Below are 21512 nucleotides of genomic sequence, written 5' to 3' on the forward strand. Positions count from 1 at the left end.
ACTTCGGTCCTTCCTGGTAGAGAGGGGAAGGGGGCACCTTTACAAATTTATGTCCTACTTTTAGGCAAATAGGGGGAGGGCAGAGAATTTTTTCTCATGTATGCTCCTACGTTGCCTTCTCAGTTCAGCTCAAAATGATCCTTACACCAAGTGGCATATTTTGGGTAGCATATACTGATACCCTTCTCAGGTAACCTCAAACTGAATATCAGACTGCTCCATTCTTAAAATCTGTTGACCTTTCCCCTCTCCCCCTGCTAGGTACGTTGTTGTGGCTGCTTCACACCCCCTCCCCCACCCCTGGCCAGGCCTCACTTGGGTTACTTGGTTTTCTTTCTTCTTTCTCTGTCCCTCTTCTCCCCCCTCCCTCTGATAACTGCTCATTATTTAATATTTTTTACTTTCCACTGAAGTATTAGTATCATACTTACGGGAAGTGTGCTTATCTTAAGTGGTCAGCTCAAAGCATTCTCAAAGATGGCACACATCAGGATAACCCACACCCAGACCAATAAAAAGCATTACCAGCAGCCCAGAAGCCCCCCTTTTTGCACCCTCCCCCTTACAACCTTCCAAAGATAAGCATTATCCTGACCTGTATTGCCACAGATTAATTTCTGCTTGGTTTTGAACATTACATCAATGGGATCATACAGTGTGTACTCTTTTTATGACTGGCTTCTTTTTCTCAGCTTTATGCTTGAGAGAGTCAGCCATGTTGTGTGTACAGTTCTAGAGAATTCATTCTCAATGCTGAATAGTCCATTATGTGAATATACCACATTTATTTTTCTTATTTACTATTGTTGGGCATTTGGGTCGTTTTCAACTATTTTAAATTGTGCTGCAAATAAAATTCTTGTAGATTCTTTTTTTTTTTTTGGTAGATATACACATTTCTGATGGGTTTATGCCTAGGAGTAGAACGGCTAGGTTATAGGATATGTGTTCATAATAAGTAGATATATCCAGTTTTCCCAAGTGGTTGTATCAATTTATGCTCCCACTAGCAGTGTGTGAAAATTTCGGTTGCTCTGCATCCTCACCAACACTTGGAATTGTCTTTTTCCTTTTATCATTTTGGTGGGTGGATAGTGGTGTCACCTTGTTAACTGTTCATTTTAACACAAGGCACTTGAGCTGCCCCTGATTGTTATCTGGGTTTCTGCTTTCCCCTATCTTAGGAGTTCAGCTTCCCCACAAGGGTTTATCAAGGTGTTTTCCCAAACAAAGGTCGTTCTCTTCCTAGAAGAAATTCCTTGAGCCTGCTGTTAAGATGATACCTTAAAAGAAAACAAAACAAAAACAAAACCGTACCTGAAAGGGCTTCTGCTGAAATGTTGACAGTATTTATCTCTGGGTGATGGAATTGTAGGTGCCATTAATTTTCTTTATGCCTATTTTGATTTTCTACATTGAACATATTGTTTGTGTAATTAGTAATTTTTAGACAAGAAAACAACTCCACCCATAATCCTGCCACTCTAATGTGGTTGTTTTCATTTTTCTGGCAAATGTCTATATTTTCTGAAAACCACTCAACTGGAACAAAATAGGAGCATTCATTCTTCTCTGCCAAATGCATCCTGCACAGTGATGAAAGTGCCAGCTGCCCTTTTCGAGTACTCAGGCGTAGGCTGAACCATATGAGAGTGCTGATATTTATTTGCCTTGGGGCTTTATGTACATCACATCATTTAATTCTGGTGAGGGAGGTGTTATTATCATTCCCATTTCACAGATGAGGAAGCTGAGGCTCAGAGAGGCTGAGTGGTCCAAGCATTCCAGCTAGGAAATAGCAAAGCTGGAATCTGAACTCGGGTATCTGGTTCCAAAGCTTGCTTTTCCCTGCCCCATGTCGCCTTTCCCTTGCAGTGCCTGGCGGGATTGCGGCTGAGTCCCTGACCTTCACTCCGCTGGAGGACATGATCTTCCTCAAGTGGGAGGAGCCCCAGGAACCCAATGGCCTCATCACTCAGTATGAGGTGGGTTTGGACCCTATTACAACTGGGGCCCCTGGTGGAAGGTGGGCCCACAGGTTGGAGAGGGAGGTGTATGGGGCGGAGGAACAGAGGTGAACATCGGGATTCCTTCCACTATGGCTCGGGTCTGTGCCCCATGTGTTATGGGGACAGGGGCCCTGAAGGCAGAAGAGACAGGCGAAGGTGCCCAGAGGCCTGGACTAAGGGGCATCCACGGTCCCCCCACCAAGCTTCTCCCCTTTGCCCAACCTTATCCCTAGCTCACCTGAACCATGATGGGTGGGAGGCTACGGGACCAGTGATGCCCTTCCCCATCCCTGTTCCCGCCTACCTGCCCATCCTGCCCCCAGATCAGCTACCAGAGCATCGAGTCGTCAGACCCGGCGGTGAATGTGCCGGGCCCACGGCGTACCATCTCCAAGCTCCGCAATGAGACCTACCACGTCTTCTCCAACCTGCACCCGGGCACCACCTACCTGTTCTCCGTGCGGGCCCGCACGGGCAAAGGCTTCGGCCAGGCGGCGCTCACCGAGATCACCACCAACATCTCAGGTAAGCCCCGCCCGACCCGCCCTGGCCCCTTTGGAGGAGGCACAGAGTCTCAGGGTTCCATGGGTAGGGGGTGAGGCTTCCTGGGGGTGGTGATGGAGGGCTCCTGCTGAGATAAATGTACCATTTAGAGGTTGAGGTCAGGGGTCAGGGAGGATTAAATCAGAGGAGTCTAGAGACGATGATCGGTGGAATCCAAGGGCTGAGGTCAGGGGTCAGGGAAGCTCAGGTCAGAGGGAACAAGGAGGCGAAGGCTGAAGGGGAAGAGATCTGAGGACAGGGGTCAAGGAGGCTGGAGGCCTGACCTTCCTGGTCCAGTGGCCAGGCTCTGTGCTTATGTCCTGTCCCCTTCCCCAGCTCCCAGCTTTGATTATGCCGACATGCCGTCGCCGCTGGGCGAGTCTGAGAACACCATCACCGTGCTGCTGAGGCCGGCGCAGGGCCGCGGGGCGCCCATCAGGTGGGGACGCCTGCATGGAGGGGCGGGAGGTCAGGACCATAGGGAAGACGCCCTTGCTCTGACCCAGAGTCCCCACCCAGGCCAGCTCACCCTTGTCCTTCCTCAGTCTCGCACTAAGGGTTCAGAGTGTCAGGAGGAGGACATTCTGTGATCCTGGGCAGGCAGGACGCCTGCAGTCACTCCCCTCTGAGGCCACAGGGTGCCTGGTGGTGACTGTCATGAGATCTCTGGACAACATCCAGCCTGGAGAGGGGACTGCTCAGGCCTCTCCAGAGGGCCTCCTTCTGACACCTTGGAGAAGTGAACTCTGGGGGCCTTATTTTTCCCAGCATTTTCCCTGGAGGATCCCATCCAGGGAGACACAGAGATGGGCTTTCTGGAAGGCTAGTGCAGCCAGCCAGATGGGGCCATCTCTCTGGAGTGGCCAAGAGCTTGGCCTCCCCACTTCTTTGCAGAGAAAGCTGATGCCATAGTGGCTGTTTCTGTTGGGGAGAAGGTGCTGGAGACAAGATGTGTGTGTGTGTGTGTGTGTGTGTGCGCACATGTGGTGAAGACACGTGACGTGTGTGTGATGTGTGAGCGTGTATGTGAAAGAGTGTGAGCGTGTTTGTGGAATGTGTGCACATACCTCCTGTCAGCCAGACATCGTGTTAGGGACTTTACCTGCATGAGTCATGTTATCCTCGTGGCAGCCTGTGGAGTGGGTATTAGTACCCTTATTTTACACATCAGGAAACAGGCTCAGAGAGCCTGAATAACGAGCCCCCATGGCCACAGAGCTGGTAAACGATAGCGCTGGGATTTGGAAGCCAGGTTTGTCTGCAAAGCCTGTACCTTTCCTTGAAGTCACAGAGCCTCCCTGCCCCTCTGGTCCACCCCCTCCTACCATAAAGTTTCATGCACTGGGAGAGGGTGACAGCCTGCATTTGGGCATGGGAGGGTCCTTTTAAGCCCCCCAAGAAGGCAGTGGGTTTCCCAGGTGCCCTTGACACCCCCTCATTTCCTCACTCCTCCCCCGCTTCCACTCCTTTCTCCTGCTTTGGCTCCCCTGTATTTGCCACTGCAAAGCCTGCCCTGGGCTGATTCCCAGACCCCAGAAAAAAGTCTGGGCATCTCAGGGGCATTTGGCGTTTTGCGGGAGCCTCAGGGCCCTGTTGCCTCTGAATTTGGGAGGAGTTGGGAAACCAGCATCACCTTCTCCTTTCCTTTTCCCTTGGGGGATCCTGTGAGCAGGCCTGGTCAGCGTCTCTCAGGGATGATGATGGCAAGGCTGGGTCTGGGCGAGGGGTGGACCATGTGAGGGGGAGAGGCCTGATGGCTGTGCAACCTTGGGCATGTACCTTCACCCCTCTGAGCCTCCCTTAGGTGCATCATGGGGATCATCCCAGATCAAGATGTGCTTTGTTTATGGCTCATGATTATTATCATCTCCTGGTGGGACTTCGGGCCAGGAGAGGCCTCACATCAGCCTGGGAAATGGAGGGTTGAGAAGGGCCTGGGCTGGTTAGTGATGGAATGAACCTGTCTGGCCCAAATCCCAGGGTGCTGGGGTGATTCCCTCCCAACTTGGAAGCTCAAAAGAAACAGCTGGAGAGCAAGGAAAAGGCATTTCTACTTTGCCAGAGTGCAGGCTGTCAGTATGGGGTATCCCATGCCAAGACGTGACCGAGGCTGGGACTGGAAATATTTAAATTTGTCAGCATTCATTTATTTACTCTTGGCTTTGTTCCACAGAGGATTTGGAGGAGTTCACAGCAAGGCCATTCAGTAAAGTGATGAAAATAAATAGAAACACACAAGTCGGGATCAGGAGACACAAATCAGAGGGAATACAGACCAGGGAACACAAATCAGCCATCAGGACTGGGAGATGGCAGGCTCAGAGTTGCAGTCTCGAGGCTGCCTCGGGTTGGGAGGGTACTCGAGATGTAGGGTTAGTGTGACCTCGTTTGCCTGCTAAGTGACCGGCTCCCCCACTGGAGGGCAGTTCCAGGAAGCCTACATCCCCCAAGTGCCCAGCACAGGGCCCATGTCTGAGCTTAGTAAACACTTTCTGGATGAGTGAATGCATCATGTCTTACTCGAATTCATTGTGGCCTAGAGGGAGCTGTCGGGAACCTGGTTGGAGCCTGAGGCTTGGGGTTCCCAGGCCCTGGAGGACTCATTGAGGAGTCAGGGTGGGGCTTTAGGGCTTGGTTCCCTTAAGCAGGGCTCACATTCTTTCAGCCTTAGTTACAGTAATAACAGCTGACAGGCACTGGCTGCTTGCTAAACTTGCCTCCTTCCTCACCTCTACCTTATGTAACAGTCCTGTAATCACTCCCGTTTTACAGAGGGGGAAACTGAGGCCCAGGGAGCTTAAGTGACTTGCCCAGCTAGTAAGAGGCAGAGCTGAGATGGGCCCTCTCCTGGGCCTGACCCCAAAGCCCACGCCCTTAGCCACCAGATGGCTCTCCCTGTTCTCTGGCAACCGTGACCACTGCGCTTTCCCCTCCCCATGTCCAGTGTGTACCAGGTTATTGTGGAGGAGGAGCGGCCGCGGAGACTCCGGCGGGAGCCAGGCGGCCAGGACTGCTTCCCAGTGCCGCTGACCTTCGATGCGGCGCTGGCCCGAGGCCTGGTGCACTACTTCGGGGCCGAACTGGCGGCCAGCAGTCTGCCTGAGGCCATGCCCTTCACCGTGGGTGACAACAATACCTATCGTGGCTTCTGGAACCCACCGCTTGAGCCCAGGAAGGCCTACCTCATCTACTTCCAGGCAACAAGCCACCTGAAGGGGGTGAGGGGCCGGCCGGGGTGGTGGCAGGGGCGGTTGGGGGGGCAGGATTGGCGACACCTTGGAGCAGGCTGCTACAGAGGCCAGAGACCCACCCCCACCAGGCCCTACCCTGGTCCTGATCCCGCCCCCGCTGATGAGCCTTGCCCTCCGATAGCTCCTCCCACTCCCAGCCCCGCCCACTCACCTGAGCCCCGCCCTCCTAACCCCAGCCACCTTCTCTCCAGCAGTACCCCCTTCCTGAACCATTTTTCCCCAGACTCTTTTCTATCCAAGCTCCCAGCCTGGTCCCTGCCGCCTCCTGAGGCCCTGGTCTTCTATCTCAGGCTCCTCTCTCTCCAGAGGGGGCCCATCTCAGGTTCCCACTTTCACCAGACCTTGAGGAGGCCTGGGACCCGCCTCCTCCCTGAAGCCCCGCCCTTCTCCAGGCTCCTCCCTCCTCGGATCACTCCTTCCCAGGCTGCCCCCCTCCTAAGCAGACCCCTGGATCTAGGCCCTACCCTCATTTCTGAGCGCCTCCCCCAACCAGCCCTCTTCCCGTGCTGTTTCTTTCTCTGTTTCCACCTATCTCATCCCCCCTTTCCTAAGGCATTACCCTATTGCAGGCTCCTTCCCTCTTGGCCCCTCCCTCCCTGGTTCCCCCCAGGCCCTCTTGCCAGGTGGGGTGTCTTTAGTAACAGTCCACACCAGAAAAGCCCTGACCAGGCCCAAGACACGCTAAGATTCCCTCTGGGGAGGGTCAGGTCTTGGCTTCAGCGGTGCTGAGACCCCCATCTGTGCCTCCAGGAGACCCGGCTGAATTGCATCCGCATTGCCAGGAAAGGTAAGTCCCCCCTGGGTTCATTCATTCAATAGCGGGTTTCTTACTTGCTGGGCTCTGGGGAGGTGGACCCTGGGTCCCCAGGCCTGTGGGAGCAGAGGAGGGTGGTCCGGCAGGCTTGGGGGGTCAGGAAACATTTCCCTTTCTTGCTCCCTGTATGCCCCACCTCAAGGGCTCCTTCTTCCAGACTGGGCAGTGGGGACAAACCCTCATCCTGCCATGGTCACAGAAGGGGCCTTGGCAGGGGCCTGGAGGAGGGTGAGCCATTATGGTCGGGCCATGGGGGTGGTGGGTACTGGACACTGAGGTCTGTATCTGCCCCCTTTCCTGTGGTGGGGAGAAGTGGGGACAGCATGGACCCTGTGGTGTAGGAATTGTCTCTGCTCCCAGATGGGGAATGTGGTTGGTTCCCCATCCTGAGATGCCCTAACCATGCCCTGGGTACATAATTCTCTCCCCCCATTGCCTCCCAGGAGGGCAAAAGGGTGGGGTCTGAAGGCCCCACACATCCTCCATCTCTCGTCCACTGAAGGATGGGGAGGATTTGAGGAAGCAGAGAGGTGAAGGGAGCTATCCCTGATAGGGGCACAGAGCACGTAAAGCCTCTGACACGGGAATGCGGAAGGTGTGAGGGATGATGAGGAGATGGGTTTGCTTGAAAGGCGGGACACGTGCTGAGGATGAGGGGCAGATGTCTTTGTGCACCAGTTTGTGCAGCCGGGTTTATTCCTTGGGGCTTAAGGTGGTCCTGATCTCCCCTCTGATCCTTAGTTCTGCTTTGTTCTTCCCAGCTGCCTGCAAGGAAAGCAAACAGCCCCTGGAGGTGTCCCAGAGGTCGGAGGAGATGGGGCTCATCCTGGGCATCTGTGCAGGGGGACTTGCCGTCCTCATCCTCCTCCTGGGGGCCATTATTATTATCATCCGAAAGGGGTGAGTGAGGCCGGTGCCCTGGCCCACCCGAGACTTCTCTCCGTCAGAGGCCTGGTGAGCAGAGAGGAGGCTGGGGGATGGTCAGGCAGTCTCCTGGCGGGTGTGTGGAGGGCTGCCAGCCTGGGCATCAGGCCTGTGAATGGACGCAAGCCGGGTCGGGGGAAGCCCGAGACTCTGCAAATGGAGCTGCCCTAGAGTGGCTTGGCTGGAGCCCAGTTCTGGCTGGGGCCAGGTGCCACTGTCCAGGCAAGGGCACTCACTGCCGGCTCAAGGCCAAGGAGCCGTGCTGGGCGTGGGCACCGCCCTCCTGTGCCTGCTGGGCTGTTCTGATGGGGATGGTGTGGAGGTAACCTGACTTTGAATCCTCAGCCCCCCGAAGGTCTTCTGCTCTCTTGTCTCCCTAACCATGGGCTTGTGGTGTTGATCCTGAGGTGGGGGCAGGGCTCACTCCACTCAAAGCAAGGACCCTCTGCTCTTCCCAGGCCCCACCTTCTCTTGGGCTCAGCTTGCCCTGGACTCTGTTACTGTTGATCCCTGAGGAGTCCTCCTGGGCCCATGACTCAGAGGAGACCTCCTTCCTGCCCGTGCCATCTCCTGGGCCTCAAAGGTCCAGTCCTTGTGTTTGTGAGGGATGCATTTTCCCAGTGCATTTTGCAGTGGGCAGAGTGAATCCCAGCATATCTTAGAATCCAGAATTTACAATTTTGGAACTTTAGAAATCCAAGATTTGAGATTCTGAGAATCTCAGAATTTAGAATTATAGAGGCTCAGAGCCCAGAAACTGAGAGCTGCCATGTAGCTCAAGGACGTCTAGTCTAGTGGTTTTCCAGTCTTTCAAAAGCAGCAGAACCCATCTTCAAAACACCAAATAAACCTCTCCTGGGAGCTCAGTATATGCATCAGCTGAAGGCTGAGCCTCGGGTTGGAGCTGAGTGGGGACTTCTGAGACCCCTTTGCTCTCCCTCCCCACCCCACCGCATTCCCCACCAGGCAGCCCCAGGACACTGTGGTCCAAGCCCCTTAATTGAGGGATGGAGATGCTGAGGCCCAGAAGGGGTCATGGACCTGCCCAAGGTCACCCAGGGAGCCAGAGGCAGAGCCCGCTCCACCCTCTCCCCGCCTGGGTTCTGGCTTCGGTAGCCCTTGCTGCTGCCAGGCTGGGCACACGTGGGTGTGTTGGCTCTGGGTCTCTGGGATGCCAGGAGCAGATAAGCGGGATCCAGGGAGATGAGGGAGAACTGGCCAGGGCCCCCTTGCCTGAGGCCAGGCAATGATAGGAGAAAAACTCTCCTAGAGAGTCTGGGGGTGGGGCATGCCACCGGTGGGGTGGCGTGGGGATGTCCAGTCCAGAGTGCTGGGCTCTGATTTTTCCCTTCCCGTAGTCCCTGTACAGATTCCTGAGACAAAATATTTTAAACTATCATTTAATGAATATTACTCTGTGCCAGGAGTTCTATACACATCAGCCATTAGAACAGGAGTTCTTGAGCACCTACTGTGTACGAAGCACTGTTCTGGGACTCGGAATACATCAGAGAATTTTTCCTTCTTGGATCCTGACCCACGAAGCAGGTCTAAGTCCCTTTTCACAGGTCAGGAAACTATCATTAAGCGACTTGCCCATGTCACTTGGCTAAGTGGCAGGTCCTGACAACCCAGGCCTGACTGCAAAGCCCATCCTCCTCACGGCTGGGCATGTGAAGGGCCTCACCACAACTGGCACACAATAGGTTCCTGTAAGTGGCAAGGCCCTGGGGGCTGGGTAGTGGTGCAGATAGAGAGGGCTGTAAGGGAGGGGTCAGATCTTGGGGGTTGCAGGTGGTATTTGAGGCTCTAGAAATTTACCCTCAAGGGAAGATTGGCAAAGTAGGGGACGTTAGCCACCCCTGCAAAGAGAGCGCCAGGCCCAGGAGAGGGTGGGTCAGAGATGCTGCCAGAGCCTCACTAGGAAACCCTCCACTTTATGCAGCTGCTACTGGAAGCCTCTAGGATCCACCCCACCCCCCGCCCCTCCTTAGGTCCTCTAAAAGCCATTCGGTCCCATTCTGTAGCACCTCGCTGCATCCCCCGAATCCTGCCCGGCCTTCAGGGTCCACTGTGCTCCTGAGGGCTCCCCTAGTCTGCACTGTGGGGTGCCATGGGACAGAGCAGCTCTGGCAGGGATGGGGGTGTTCAGATCAACCTGGGGTACAGATGTAATGGACAGATTAGGAGGTTGCGGAGGGAGGGCAGCTCCCAGTTAGACCCCGTGCACCTGGTTGGAGGGAGGAGGCGCCTGCCGTGGGGGGGTTATGGGAGGCGCTGGGGGCAGGTGTCGGCTTCTCCATCCTGCCCTGCCCTGCGGACAGTGAGGCTGGATGCACCTGCCCTGGGGAACTCCGGGGTGCCCCTGGCCGGTTGGATCCCTTGGTTCCGCTTCCAGAGACCCTCCCCACTTCCCTTTGCAGCCCTCCCCGCCCCGGCCCCCCCAACCCCGGCACTTCATTCACATGCTCGCAGCGCTTTGCTCAGTATTTCTCTTCCCTGCTGGACTGAGAGCTGCATGGGGGTGGAGGACGTTCTGTCTGTTGGCTGTGTATCCCCAGGGTCTGGCCCAGGGGACTTGGGTCCTCCTGAACGCCCCTCCCAACCCAGCAGGAGGAGGGGGCAGGGAAGGGCTGAGCGCGTGCTTGCCTTGGGGGGATTATTATTAACCTCACTTCTTTAGAGGAGGAAATGGAAGCTCATAAAGGTGGAGTTCTTTTATTTATTTTTCCTCATTTATTGATTACTCAATTCAATAAAATATCTAGGGAATATAATGTGCTGGGCACTGTCCTGGGCCCTGGGGATCCAGTGGTGGGCAAAAGCGACCAAGATGCCGTCCTCTTGTGCTTTGTGGTTATAAGTGGGAGGCCTGGCATTAAACTAGAAAAAGCACAAATGCGTAATTACAAATTGTGAAAAGACCAGGGTGTCGGGGTGGGGGGCAGAGAGAGGGTAAAGGGGGACATAATGTAGTTGGTGACTGTGGGGGACTCCTTAGGGAAGGCTCTTTTAAAGTCATGATATTTCAGCTGAGACCAGAAGAACGCCACTCCTTCAGCCCCTCCCCGCTCCCCTCAGGGCCTCTGTGAACAGCTCAGGGCCCTGGACCCCCCCCTCTGTCCCTGGGGTGGGTGACATGCTGTGTGACCTCGAGCCAATCTCCTGCCCTGGCTGGGCCTCAGTCTTCCCCTCCCCTCTCCTTCCCTTCCCTCCCCACTGATGGGTGACGTGGGGCGGGTGAGTGGAGGACCCTGGAGTGGGCCTGGACGGGGCCACAGGGGTAACTGGCTCTGGGGGCAGGGTCCTGGGCCTGCTCTGGACTCTCGCTGACCCCCAAGAGCCCCAGGCAGACCGTGACTCTCCGGGACCCGGCTTCCCCACCTGGGAGCTGGGAATCAGACCTGCCCCCCCTCCTCGCTGCTGGTGCCTGGGGTCAGGTCAGGGCTCTTGACCCCTCCCTGTGCTCTGGGTGCCTGTGAGGGGGTGACCCGGCTCCTTTAATGGACCCCGCACCCAGGGGCAGTCTGGGTGGGTGACGAGGCCACAGTGTCCCCTGCCCTGGCCGCTCGTTCCCTCCCAGGCATAGGTGCGTGCAGAGGGCTGTCCCTCCCGTCAAGGGCAGAGGGGCCTGCAGGGGTGGGCGACACGGGGACCGCAGTGGGGACTGTCTGCAGGGGAGAGTGCGGCAGTTACCTTGAGTGTGTGAGTGGGGGTGTCCGTGTGTGTGAGCGCAGGTGTCTGTGTGTGAGCGTGTGTTTGTGAGTGTGTGTTTGTGTATGTACCTGTGTGTGTCAGTGTGTGTTTGAATACATGTGTACGAGTGTCTGCATGTGTGTAAATATCTGTGTTTGTAAGTGCATGAGTGTGTCATTGTGTTTCTATGTATGAGTGTGTGTATCCATATGAATGTGTCTGCATATGTGAGCGTGCAGTGCATTTCTCTTTGTGAACGCGTGTGTGCATGACTGTGTGTGAACGCTCTGCTTCCCTCCAGGCCCTTTCCCCACCTCCTTCTCACTCCAGCAGTGGGCTTGGGGAAGGTTCTAGAAGGGACCTTGGGTCCTGGTCCTCAGAGACTGAACCCGGCCAGCCCTTGGGTCAAGGAAGGCCCTTCTGACCTGTCGGTCCCCGGCCAGCCCTGTCCCCAGCACAGAAAGCACCAGGCCCCTCCCTGCTGGGGGTGCTGCCCTGGGCCCGGCCTGGGGAAGGACCGTGGCCCACCTGTGCTGTTCTCTTTGCACGCTGCCAGGAGAGACCACTATGCCTACTCCTACTACCCGTAAGTAGCGCACCTGCCTCAGAGCCCCGCCCCTCCTGGGGAGCCCCTGCCCCCTCGCCGGCCTGGCCTGGTGTCAGCCCCTCCTCCACGGCCACCCTGTCTCTGAGCTTCCCTCCTCTGCTCTGTCTCTCCTCTCCCTGTCATCCTCCTGTGTGGAGGTGAGGAGCGCTGGATTTGTGGTCAGTCTCAGGTTCAGACCTGGCTCTGCTGAGCCACCCCAGGCAAGTCACTCGACCTCCCTGAGCCTCTGTGTCCTCTCGCCCCCGAGGCAGCCCCTTGTGTCTTGAGCCACTCCTGCTGGGTGGGACCTCCTGATGTCAGACCGCAGTCCGCATCCAGGAAGGTCCTCACCCGGGTCCCGCTCTAGATACACAGCTCTGTGCGTGTGTGTGTGGGGCAGACACATGGCAGCTCTCTGCACAGTGCACGCGGCTCCCAGGGTGCCACCAGCCGTTCTCCAGCTGGTGACCCCAGCCGTTCTCCAGCTGGTGACCCCAGCTCCTCAGACCCACCATTTCCTGGGCACCTCCCCTGGGCTCAGTTCTTCACACAGAATTCGCACAACAACCCTGAGAAGAGGCACTGTGATCACCCCATTTTACTGATGAGGAAACTGAGGCTCAGGAAGTTTAAGGGACTCATCAGAGGCCACAGGACAGGCAGAGCTGGGGTTACAACCCAGGCCCCGTCTGACTCCACGGTCTGTCCATGCTGCTCTGTTTCCTGCCTCTGTGATCGCTGACCCTGCAAGCCTTCCAGAACATTCCCCTTACCTGTGCTTGTCCCCTCCTTACATAGCAGACTCAGGTGGCCCCGGGCCAGCCCAGAGGACGGTGGTCTCTCACCTCCTCCCTGGACCCTCTTCTTGCATCGACGTCACCCACCGTCACACTGGCTTTTCCAGCAACCACACCCCCGTCAACTCACGTGGAGCCTCCAGCTCGGCTTTTCCAGGAGCTGCTGACAAGGCAGCTCGCCCTCCCTCTCTACTTTGCAGCTAATTTTGAGCCTAAATGCAGAACTTTTCCAAGGGTCCATGTTACGTGGCATCTGCTTGATCTCACCCTGAGATCGGCTGGAGGCCTCAGTGCGAGGTGTCCCTCCTGGCTGTGTCTGTGGATCTGGTTGGTTGGTGTTTCAGGTTCCTCTTCCAAGTGGACCAGGAGGCCTGGGTGGGAACAGAGCCCTGGGGTACACTGCTGCAGACCTTCTAGGCCAGTATCCATGGTGACAGGTCCTCCTTGGGCACCATTGTTCAGCCAGCTTGATGGGCTGTCCTCTGTCTGTCTTCCCTGTGGTTGCTGGTGTCTGACCTGTCCCTCCCTCCCTCTGTCTCCTTCCCTCTCTCTCTCTCTCCTTGTCATTGTCCCTTTACTCTCCTCCTCCTCTGTCAGTCCTCTTGCCCCTTCTCTTCTCCCTCCTCACCTCCCTTCCTCCTCCACCTTCTCTCTTATGTTGATGGTCAAGGTCACAGCCACAGAGGCTTCTTCTCACCTGCCCCCAAAGGGGTCTTTGGCTCTGCCCCGGGCCACAGTAAGGGTGATGCCCAGAGCCCGCGGGTGGGGCTGGGAGCAGGAGGCCTGGGCCTGCTGAGCCATCTCTTGACCAGACTGGGAAGGCCGCGCCCACCGCAGTGCCCGGCAGCACTGGTCCCCAGCGTGGACACAGAGCCATCTTAGCACAGGAAGGACATCGAGGTCCTGGCAGGAGGGGCATCCAGAGGTCATCCTGTCCCCCTTGGGCCCCAGGCGACTCTTGAGCCAGGAGGGGCTGAGTGGAGTTTGCCTGTTTGTCTGGGGGATCCCTGCACTGGCCTCTTCATCTCCAGGGATGACCAGTGTCCCTGAGCCCGCATGACCTGGAAGTCCCCTCTCAGGTCTGCCCCACACCCTGCATGCTGTAGGGCCTAGAGGTGAACGGCTCTCTCGTCTCGAGCCTTCCCTGTGATGGGGCCCTGGCTCTTCTCCAGTCTCAGCGCAGGTCCCAAGTCCTTTCCCTTTGCCCGTTGCTCAGCCCCTCGGTCTTGGAGCTGTGGCCCTTGCCTCCCCACCCCGTTCTCCCTCCCACTTTCCTCCGAGTTCCCTGGGGTCACAAACTGCCATCCTCATCTGTAAAGCTGGGCTGCAGGCCTGGGCTGTGTGTGACCCCTGCCCAGGGGCTCTCCAGAAGCTCTGCCCTCTCGGGAGGGACCGGCGGCTCTCGCCTTCTCTCTCCGCTGCTTCCGGTGGCTGGATGGAGTGGTGGGCAGTGACGGGAATAGGGACCCTGCGTGGATTTCTTTACAAGTCTAGTGTGGCCTGTGGTGGAACCATCCTGGGGGTTCTGGGGGGTAAGAAGAAGTCATGGTTGGAGTCATTCTGTGCCCAGTGAAAACTTATGAGACTGACCGAGTACTAGCCAGGCTCTTTGCCATGAAGGAGTGTAGTCCAACCGCATTGCAGGAGGAAGAGTTCCCAGGGCAGCTGTGTGGTGAGGACGGAGGAAGGAAGGTTACCTATGGGGCTTGCTGGGGCTGGAGCTGGGGCAGGCATCTCCCTTGTTTGGGGTGCAGTGACTGTCTGCTGTGACACCAAAATAGTCACCCAGAGTGACTTTCCTCCCCTTTCCTGAGCCCTCGGGGCCAGTGAGAGTTAGGAGGCAGATCCCAGCCTGAGGCCACTGCTGTTCCATCCCTTGCTGTCAGCAAAGGTCCCCAGGACAGGGACCCTGCCCAGTCCCTCTTGGGGGAGGCAGCAGCTCACTGGGTCTGGTGGGCAAAGGATGGAGGCAGAGCCCCCTCAGCATCCAGAGATGCTTCTAGACTGGCTCCTGGCCTCAAGGCCCCCTGACTGCCAGGCCTCCCCATCCAGCTCTGGCTGCTTTCCTGCCCAGCTGAGCACCCATGTCTCCCATCAACCCTCCTCTGCAGGAAGCCAGTGAACATGACCAAGGCCACGGTCAACTACCGCCAGGAGAAGACCCACATGATGAGTGCCGTGGACCGGAGCTTCACGGACCAGAGCACCTTGCAGGAAGATGAGCGGCTGGGCCTCTCCTTCATGGACGGCCATGGCTACAGCCCCCGGGGTGAGTGCCCGGCCCTTCCTCGTGGCCCCCAGGCACTCCTCCCCCAGACTTCTGAGCCAACAGCCCAGAGCCCCACATCAGATGATTCTGTAACACCCCGAACCAACAGTACTAAGCATCCTGCTGGGTACCAGCACCAGCCCTGGGAATACAGAGAAGGCACAGGTATTATCTTTGTACTGGAGGAGCTTTAGGAAAATTGAGGACTTAGACACAGATTCATCTAAGAGGAGTGCGAGTTCACAGGTTAGTTGTGGGAAGTGTTCTGGGGACTCAGAGGAGGGGGCGCTGCTGTGGGATCAGAGCAGTCTCTTTCCTGCTGTGTGAGAGGAAGTACTCGGGAGTCAGACCTCAGTGTGCATCTCACATCCCCTTAGGTGCATGACCTGGGGCAAGTGGCTTAATCCCTCTGGATGTCTGCCTCCTCATGTATAAAATGAGGATAAAGATCATCTCTGCTGGTAGGGCTGCTGGAAGACTAAATAAGAGAATGTGTGTACATCATTTAGTGCTGTACCTGGCCTGCAGGGAGAGTATAGTGAGTCAGCTGTATATGCTAGGAGCTTGTCATAAATTGCTTCATCACACATCTTTTTATTCTACTTAGTGCTGATTTATACAAAAAATAACATTTATGAAAATCATAAAGTCATAATAATACACCAAACACCGGTGAACCCCGCTGGTGAATTTGAATGTCATCTGGGTGCCCCTCCCATATCCCCTACCTCCCTCTTACATGTAAATATTCCCCTGAAATTTATGTTTATAACTTTCTTGCCTTTTTGGGAGTAATTTTACCATATGTGCATGTGTCCCCAAACAGTGCATTATATAATTTTGCTCATTTTTGAGCTTGATAGAAATGAAATTGCTCTCTATTTTTCAACACAACACCATGATTCCAATATTTACCCAGGTGGATGTTTTGCTGTAGTTCATTTATTTTCTCTGATGTATAGCTTTCCACTGTATGAATATATCACAATTTATTTCTTCATTCTGACATCCATGGGCATTTGATTTGTTCCTAGTTTTCTTGTTATTACAAACGAGGCTGCTGTGAACATTCTTAAATGAATCTCCAGATGCACCTGCACAGCAGATTCTGGAAGTAGAACTGCTGGATTATAAAGTATGTGCTTGTTCTGCTTTATAAGACAGTGTCAAATTGTTTTCCAAAGTGTCTTTGCCTGTGTTCACTCCTAGCAGCAGGGTGTAAGTTTCCATTGCTCCACATCAAGATCAAAATTTGCCAGGCTTCTTCACTTTTGTCAAACTAGTTTGTATAAGATGGTAATTCTCTATAGTCTTAATTTACATTTCTCTGATTACTAGTGAGGTTGAATATATTTGCAAATCATCATTGGCCATTCAGGTTTCTTCTTCCATAAAATGCCTCTTCATGTCTTTTACCTAATTTTCTGTTCGGTTTTCTGTTGCTCTCTTAGTGGTTTTTAGGAGTTCTTTATATATTTGGGATGAGACTCATTTGTCCCTTATGAATTGCAAATATCTTCTCCCAATTTGTGGCTCATCTTTGCAGGTTATTTATAGTATCTTTGGATGAACAGATTTTTATTTCAATTCAGTCAAGTTCATCAATCTTTTTCCTTTTTGATTTCTATTTTTTGTGCTTGCTTAAAGAATTCTTCCTTATGCAAGGTCATAAGATATTTTTTACTTTTTTCTAAAACTTTTAATATTTTGCATTTCGCATTTAAATCTTTATGCATCTGTAGTTGATTTTTGTATGTGATATGAATTAAGGATTTTATTTTTTCTGTAGGGAAAACCAACTGTCCCAGCATCAGGTATTATAGTTTGTATTTTCACCACTGATTTGCAGTGCCACCCTTATCATATATCACATTCCCATACATATATGGATTGTGTTTTGGCTCCCTATTCTCTTTCATCGGCCCGTTTGGTGATTCCTGTACCAATAGCAAACTAGCTATCTAGGTCTTGATTTTTGACACATCAAGCCCTCCCAACTTAGTTCTTCATCAAGGATGTCTTGGCTATATTTGCGCTCATTCTCTTTCTTACAGATTTTAGAATCATCTTTTCAAGTTCCTTGGAAAACTTTGTTGGATGAATTTGCTTTGAATCTTTGGATCGATTTTCATTTTGTAAAACTGAAACTCTGTATCCATTAAACGCCCCGTTCCCTACCTTCTCAGCCCCTGGCAACCGCCATTCTACTTTCTGTCTCTATGACTTTGATTACTCTATCTCATATTAAGTGGAATCATACGGTACTTGTCTTTAGGGACTGGCTTATTTCAATTAGCGTAATGTACTCAAGGTTCATCCATGTTGTAGCATCTTTCAGAATTGCCTTTGTTTTCTTAAGTGTTTCTTAAAATTGCTTTTTAAAAAATATTTTATTTATTTATTTAAAAAAATTTTTTGGCCACGCCACACAGCATGTGGGATCTTTAGTCCCCCAACCAGGGATTGAATCCGTACCCCCTGCAGTGGAAGCACAGAGTCCTAACCACTGGACCGCCGGGGAATTCCCAGAATTGCCTTTCTTTTTAAGGCTGAATAATATTTCATTGTATGTATACACATATTTTCTTATCCATTTGTCTGTTGATGGACACTTGGGTTGCTTCCATGTTTTAGCTCTTGTGAATAATGCTACTATGAACATGGGTGTATACAAATATCTCTTTGGGGCCCTGCTTTCAATACTTTTGGGTATATACCCAGAAATGGAATTGCTGGATCATATAGTAGTTCTATTTTTAATTTTTCGAGGAACTGCCATACTGTTTTCCACAGTGGATGCACCATTTTACATTCCCACCAATAGTGCACAAGGGTTCCAGTTTTCCCCACATCCTTGCCAACACTTGTTTTCTGTTCAAGACAGTTTTTTTTTTTTATAGCAGCCATCGTAATGGATGTGAGATGGTATCTCATAGTTCTGATTTGCATTTCCCTAATGCTGAATGATGTGATGTTGGGCATCTTTTCATGTGTTTATTGGCCATTTGTGTATTTTATCTGGAGAATTTTTGAATTGGGTTGTTTGTCCTTTTGTTGTTGAGTTTTAGGAGTTCTGTATATATTCTGGATATTAATCCTTATCAGATGAACGATTTACAAATATTTTATCTCATAGTGTGGGTTGCCTTTTTACTCTGCAGATAGTGTCTTTTGATGAACAAATGTTTACATTTTGATGTAGTCCATTTTGTCTTTTTTTTTCTTTTGTTACTTATGCCTTTGGTGTCATAGCCCAGAAATCCTTGCCAAATCTGATGTCATGAAACTTTTGCCCTATGTTTTCTTCTAAGAGTTTTATAGTTTGGGGTCTTACATTTAGGTCTTTAGTCTTTTTTGAGTTAATTTTTGTGTATGGTTTTAGATAAGGGTCCAAATTCATTCTTTTGCATATGGATGTCCAGTTTTCCCAGCATAAATGGTATTGATACATTTTTAGAAGATCATATTTCTAAGTATTGGTCATATAGAGAAATGCAGTTGATTTTTATATGTGTAGATGTTGATCTTATATCCCTACACCTTGATAAACTTTCTTTTTTTTATTGAAGTATAGTTGGCTTAGTTTCAGGTATATAATATAGTGATTTATATTTTTATAGATTATACACCATACAAAGTTATTACAATATTATTGACTATATTCCCTGTGCTGTATATTATATCCCTGTGACTACTTTATTTTCTTACTGGTAGTTTGTACCTCTTAATCCTCTTCATCTGTTTTGCCCATCCTCCCACCCCTCTCCCCTCGGGCAACCATTAATTTGTTCTCCATATCTGTGAGTCTGTTTCTGTTTTGTTATATTTGTCTATTTGTTTGGCTTTTTAGATTCTACACATAAGTGAAAACATACAATATTTGTCTTTCTCTGTCTGATTTATTTCACTAAGCATAATACCCTCCAGGTCCATCCATGTTGTCACAAATGGCAAGATTTCATTCTTTTTTATGGCTGAGTAATATTCCATTGTATATATATATATATACCACATCTTCTTTATCTATTCATCTGTCATTGAACACTTAGGTTGCTTCCATATCTTGGCTATTATACATAGAGCTGCAAAGAACACTGAGGTGCATATCTCTTTTTGAACTAGTGTTTTCATTTTCTTTGGGTAAATATTCAGAAGTGGAATTGTTGGGTCATATGGTAGTTCTATTTTAAAGTTTTTGCAGAACCTCTGCACTGTTTTCTATAGTGACTACACCAATTTACATTCCTACCAACAGTGCCGGAGGCTCCCTTTTCTTCACATCCTCACCAACATTTGTTATTTCTTGCCTTTTTGAGGATGGCCATTCTGATGGGTGTGAGATGATATCTCACTGTGGTTTTGATGTGCATTTCCCTGATGATTAGTGATGTTGAACATCTTTTCATGTGCCTGTTGGCCATCTGCATGTCTTCTTTGGAAAAATGCCTAAGTCTTTAAGGCATTTTGAGTTTATTTTTAAATATGGTATGAGAAAATGGTCTAGTTTCATTATTTTACTTGTAGTTGTCCAGTTTTCCCAGTACCACTTGTTGAAGAGACTGTCTTTTCCCCATTGTATATTCTTGCCTCTTTGTCATAGATTAATAGACCATATGTATGTAGGTTTATTTCTGGACTCTCTATTCTGTTCCATTGATCTGTATGTCTGCTTTTGTGCCATACTGTTTTGATTCCTGTAACTTTGTAGTGTAGTTTGAAGTCAGGGTGCTTGAAACCTGCAGCTTTGTTCTTCTTTCTCAAGATTGCTTTGGCTATTCAGGGTCTAAACTTTCTGATTAATTCTAATTTGTCTGTAGAATCATTCAGATTTCCTGAGTACAAAGGATCTGTGAATATTGACAGTTCTGTTTCTTATTTCTCGTTTCTTATCCTTTTTTTCCTTATCTTTCTGCATGGCACTGGCTGGAACCTCAAATGGAAGTGGTTATAGCAGAAATCATTGTCTTGTTTTCCTGGTTTTAAAAGAAATGCTTCTAACATTAAAACACTGAGAATGAAGTCTGCCATAGGTTTTTGGAAGAAATGTCTTATCAGATTAACAAAATTCCTTTCAGTTTTTAGTTTGCTAAGAGATTTTATTTTAAATGGGCATTAAACTTAGCAAATGCTTTTTTTCTGGATTTACTATGATGCCATATTTTTTTCCTTTAGTTTGTTAGTGAGGTGAGTGACATTTTTAGATTTTCTAATGTTAAAATAACCTTCAATTCCTGGGGTAAATTCAACTTGGTCATCATGCATAATTTTTTTTAATGAATTATTGGATTCAGTATAATTATAATATTGTTCAAGATTCTAAAGTTGTGTTCCCGAGTGGGATTGGCCTATAATTTTTCTTTTTTTATACTGTCTTTGTCTGGTTTCTGGTATCAAGATTCTGTTTGTCTTATAAAATGCATTGAGGTCTCTTCTCTTTTTTCCTTATCATGGGAGATTGGAGTAATTGGCTCCTTAAAAGTTTGGTGGAATTCACCTGTGAAACAATCTTTCTTTTTTTTTTTCTTTATGGAAACATTTTAAACTTTTAATTCAGTCTATTTAAAGGAGTAAAGGACTATTCAAGCTTTCTGTTTTTTTCAAGACACTTTTAGTAAGTTATATTTGTCTAGGAATGTGTCCATTTCATTTATGTTTTCAAATTCATTGACATGCATTTATGCACCACGTTCTCATTGTGACCTCCCTCATTAAATTTACACACACAGCAGTAGCTGTTATCAACCCTTCATCTTACAAATGAGGAAACAGAGACCCAGGGAGGAGAATCACTTGTCCAGATCAAGCAGAAGGTGGCAGAGTCAGGATTTAAATTCAGGTCTTTCTGAATTGCAAATTGCTGTTTCTGCTGTATCGTGCTGGGCCTAGAGGAACGGGTTGGATTTGGACCGGCAGAGATGGGAAGGAAAAGGCAAATGTGCATGAAGAACAGCATGTGTAAATGCATGGAGGTGGGCACAGAGGACAACATGGAGAGGTTTGCTTGGGCTGAAAACTCAAGTGGGTGCTGGGCAGAGTGGGAGGTGAAGGTGGTGTAGGCACATGCCTTGCTGCTGAGTCTTATGGAGAGATGCAGTGAGGCAGGAAACACGGGTTCTGCTCCCAAGGAACTCACTGACTAGTTGGGGAGATGAGATTGACCCAGGGAAGTCCACACCAGGCTAATTGCCAGGGGGTAGTGGGGACAATTAGTGCTGCCATAGTCTTGAGAAGATACACCTTTGGGCAGGGGAGGTCAGGGTTTCGGCTGAGATGGATAAGATTTGATGGTGAGGAGGGTGGGGGCACTGAAGGCAGGATGCAGGACACGGGGAAGGTGTGACGGCTGGGAAGTTCAAGGTGTATTCAGGAGACTGGAGCTCAGTCTCAAGGCTTCTCTCTCTTTCTTTATGCCCCATGCTGGTCTAGCCGCCACTTCCTTCTTTTCTTTCCAAACAGTGGAGGCCAGAGTTTCGTGGTTTAGAACAGAAAGCCATGTTGATTTTGATGTATCCTCAATATGGAAGTTTTAAATAGGGACTTCCCATGCTGAGTAAATGTTGAGCTGGAATGTTCCCAAGATGTTGGAATGTGCCCCCGTTGACTCTGATCTTGCCTATGAAAAC

General features: G+C 50.9%; 1 protein-coding gene across 2 annotated transcripts in view; it reads left to right on the forward strand.

Moving 5' to 3' along the window:
- Positions 1 to 21512, forward strand: part of PTPRU (protein tyrosine phosphatase receptor type U) — an 81805-nt gene that overhangs the window by 34964 nt on the left and 25329 nt on the right. For both annotated transcript variants that reach the window (XM_036861190.1, XM_036861198.1), the window contains exons 9-16: positions 1876 to 1985; positions 2333 to 2534; positions 2889 to 2991; positions 5497 to 5770; positions 6554 to 6590; positions 7379 to 7517; positions 11794 to 11823; positions 14732 to 14889. In XM_036861190.1, the coding sequence (XP_036717085.1) occupies positions 1876 to 1985; positions 2333 to 2534; positions 2889 to 2991; positions 5497 to 5770; positions 6554 to 6590; positions 7379 to 7517; positions 11794 to 11823; positions 14732 to 14889 (1053 nt within the window). The remainder of the gene's footprint in view (positions 1 to 1875; positions 1986 to 2332; positions 2535 to 2888; positions 2992 to 5496; positions 5771 to 6553; positions 6591 to 7378; positions 7518 to 11793; positions 11824 to 14731; positions 14890 to 21512) is intronic.

This window comes from Balaenoptera musculus, chromosome 1 (genome assembly GCF_009873245.2).
Source record: "Balaenoptera musculus isolate JJ_BM4_2016_0621 chromosome 1, mBalMus1.pri.v3, whole genome shotgun sequence".
In the NCBI taxonomy this organism is placed as follows: Eukaryota; Metazoa; Chordata; class Mammalia; order Artiodactyla; family Balaenopteridae; genus Balaenoptera; species Balaenoptera musculus.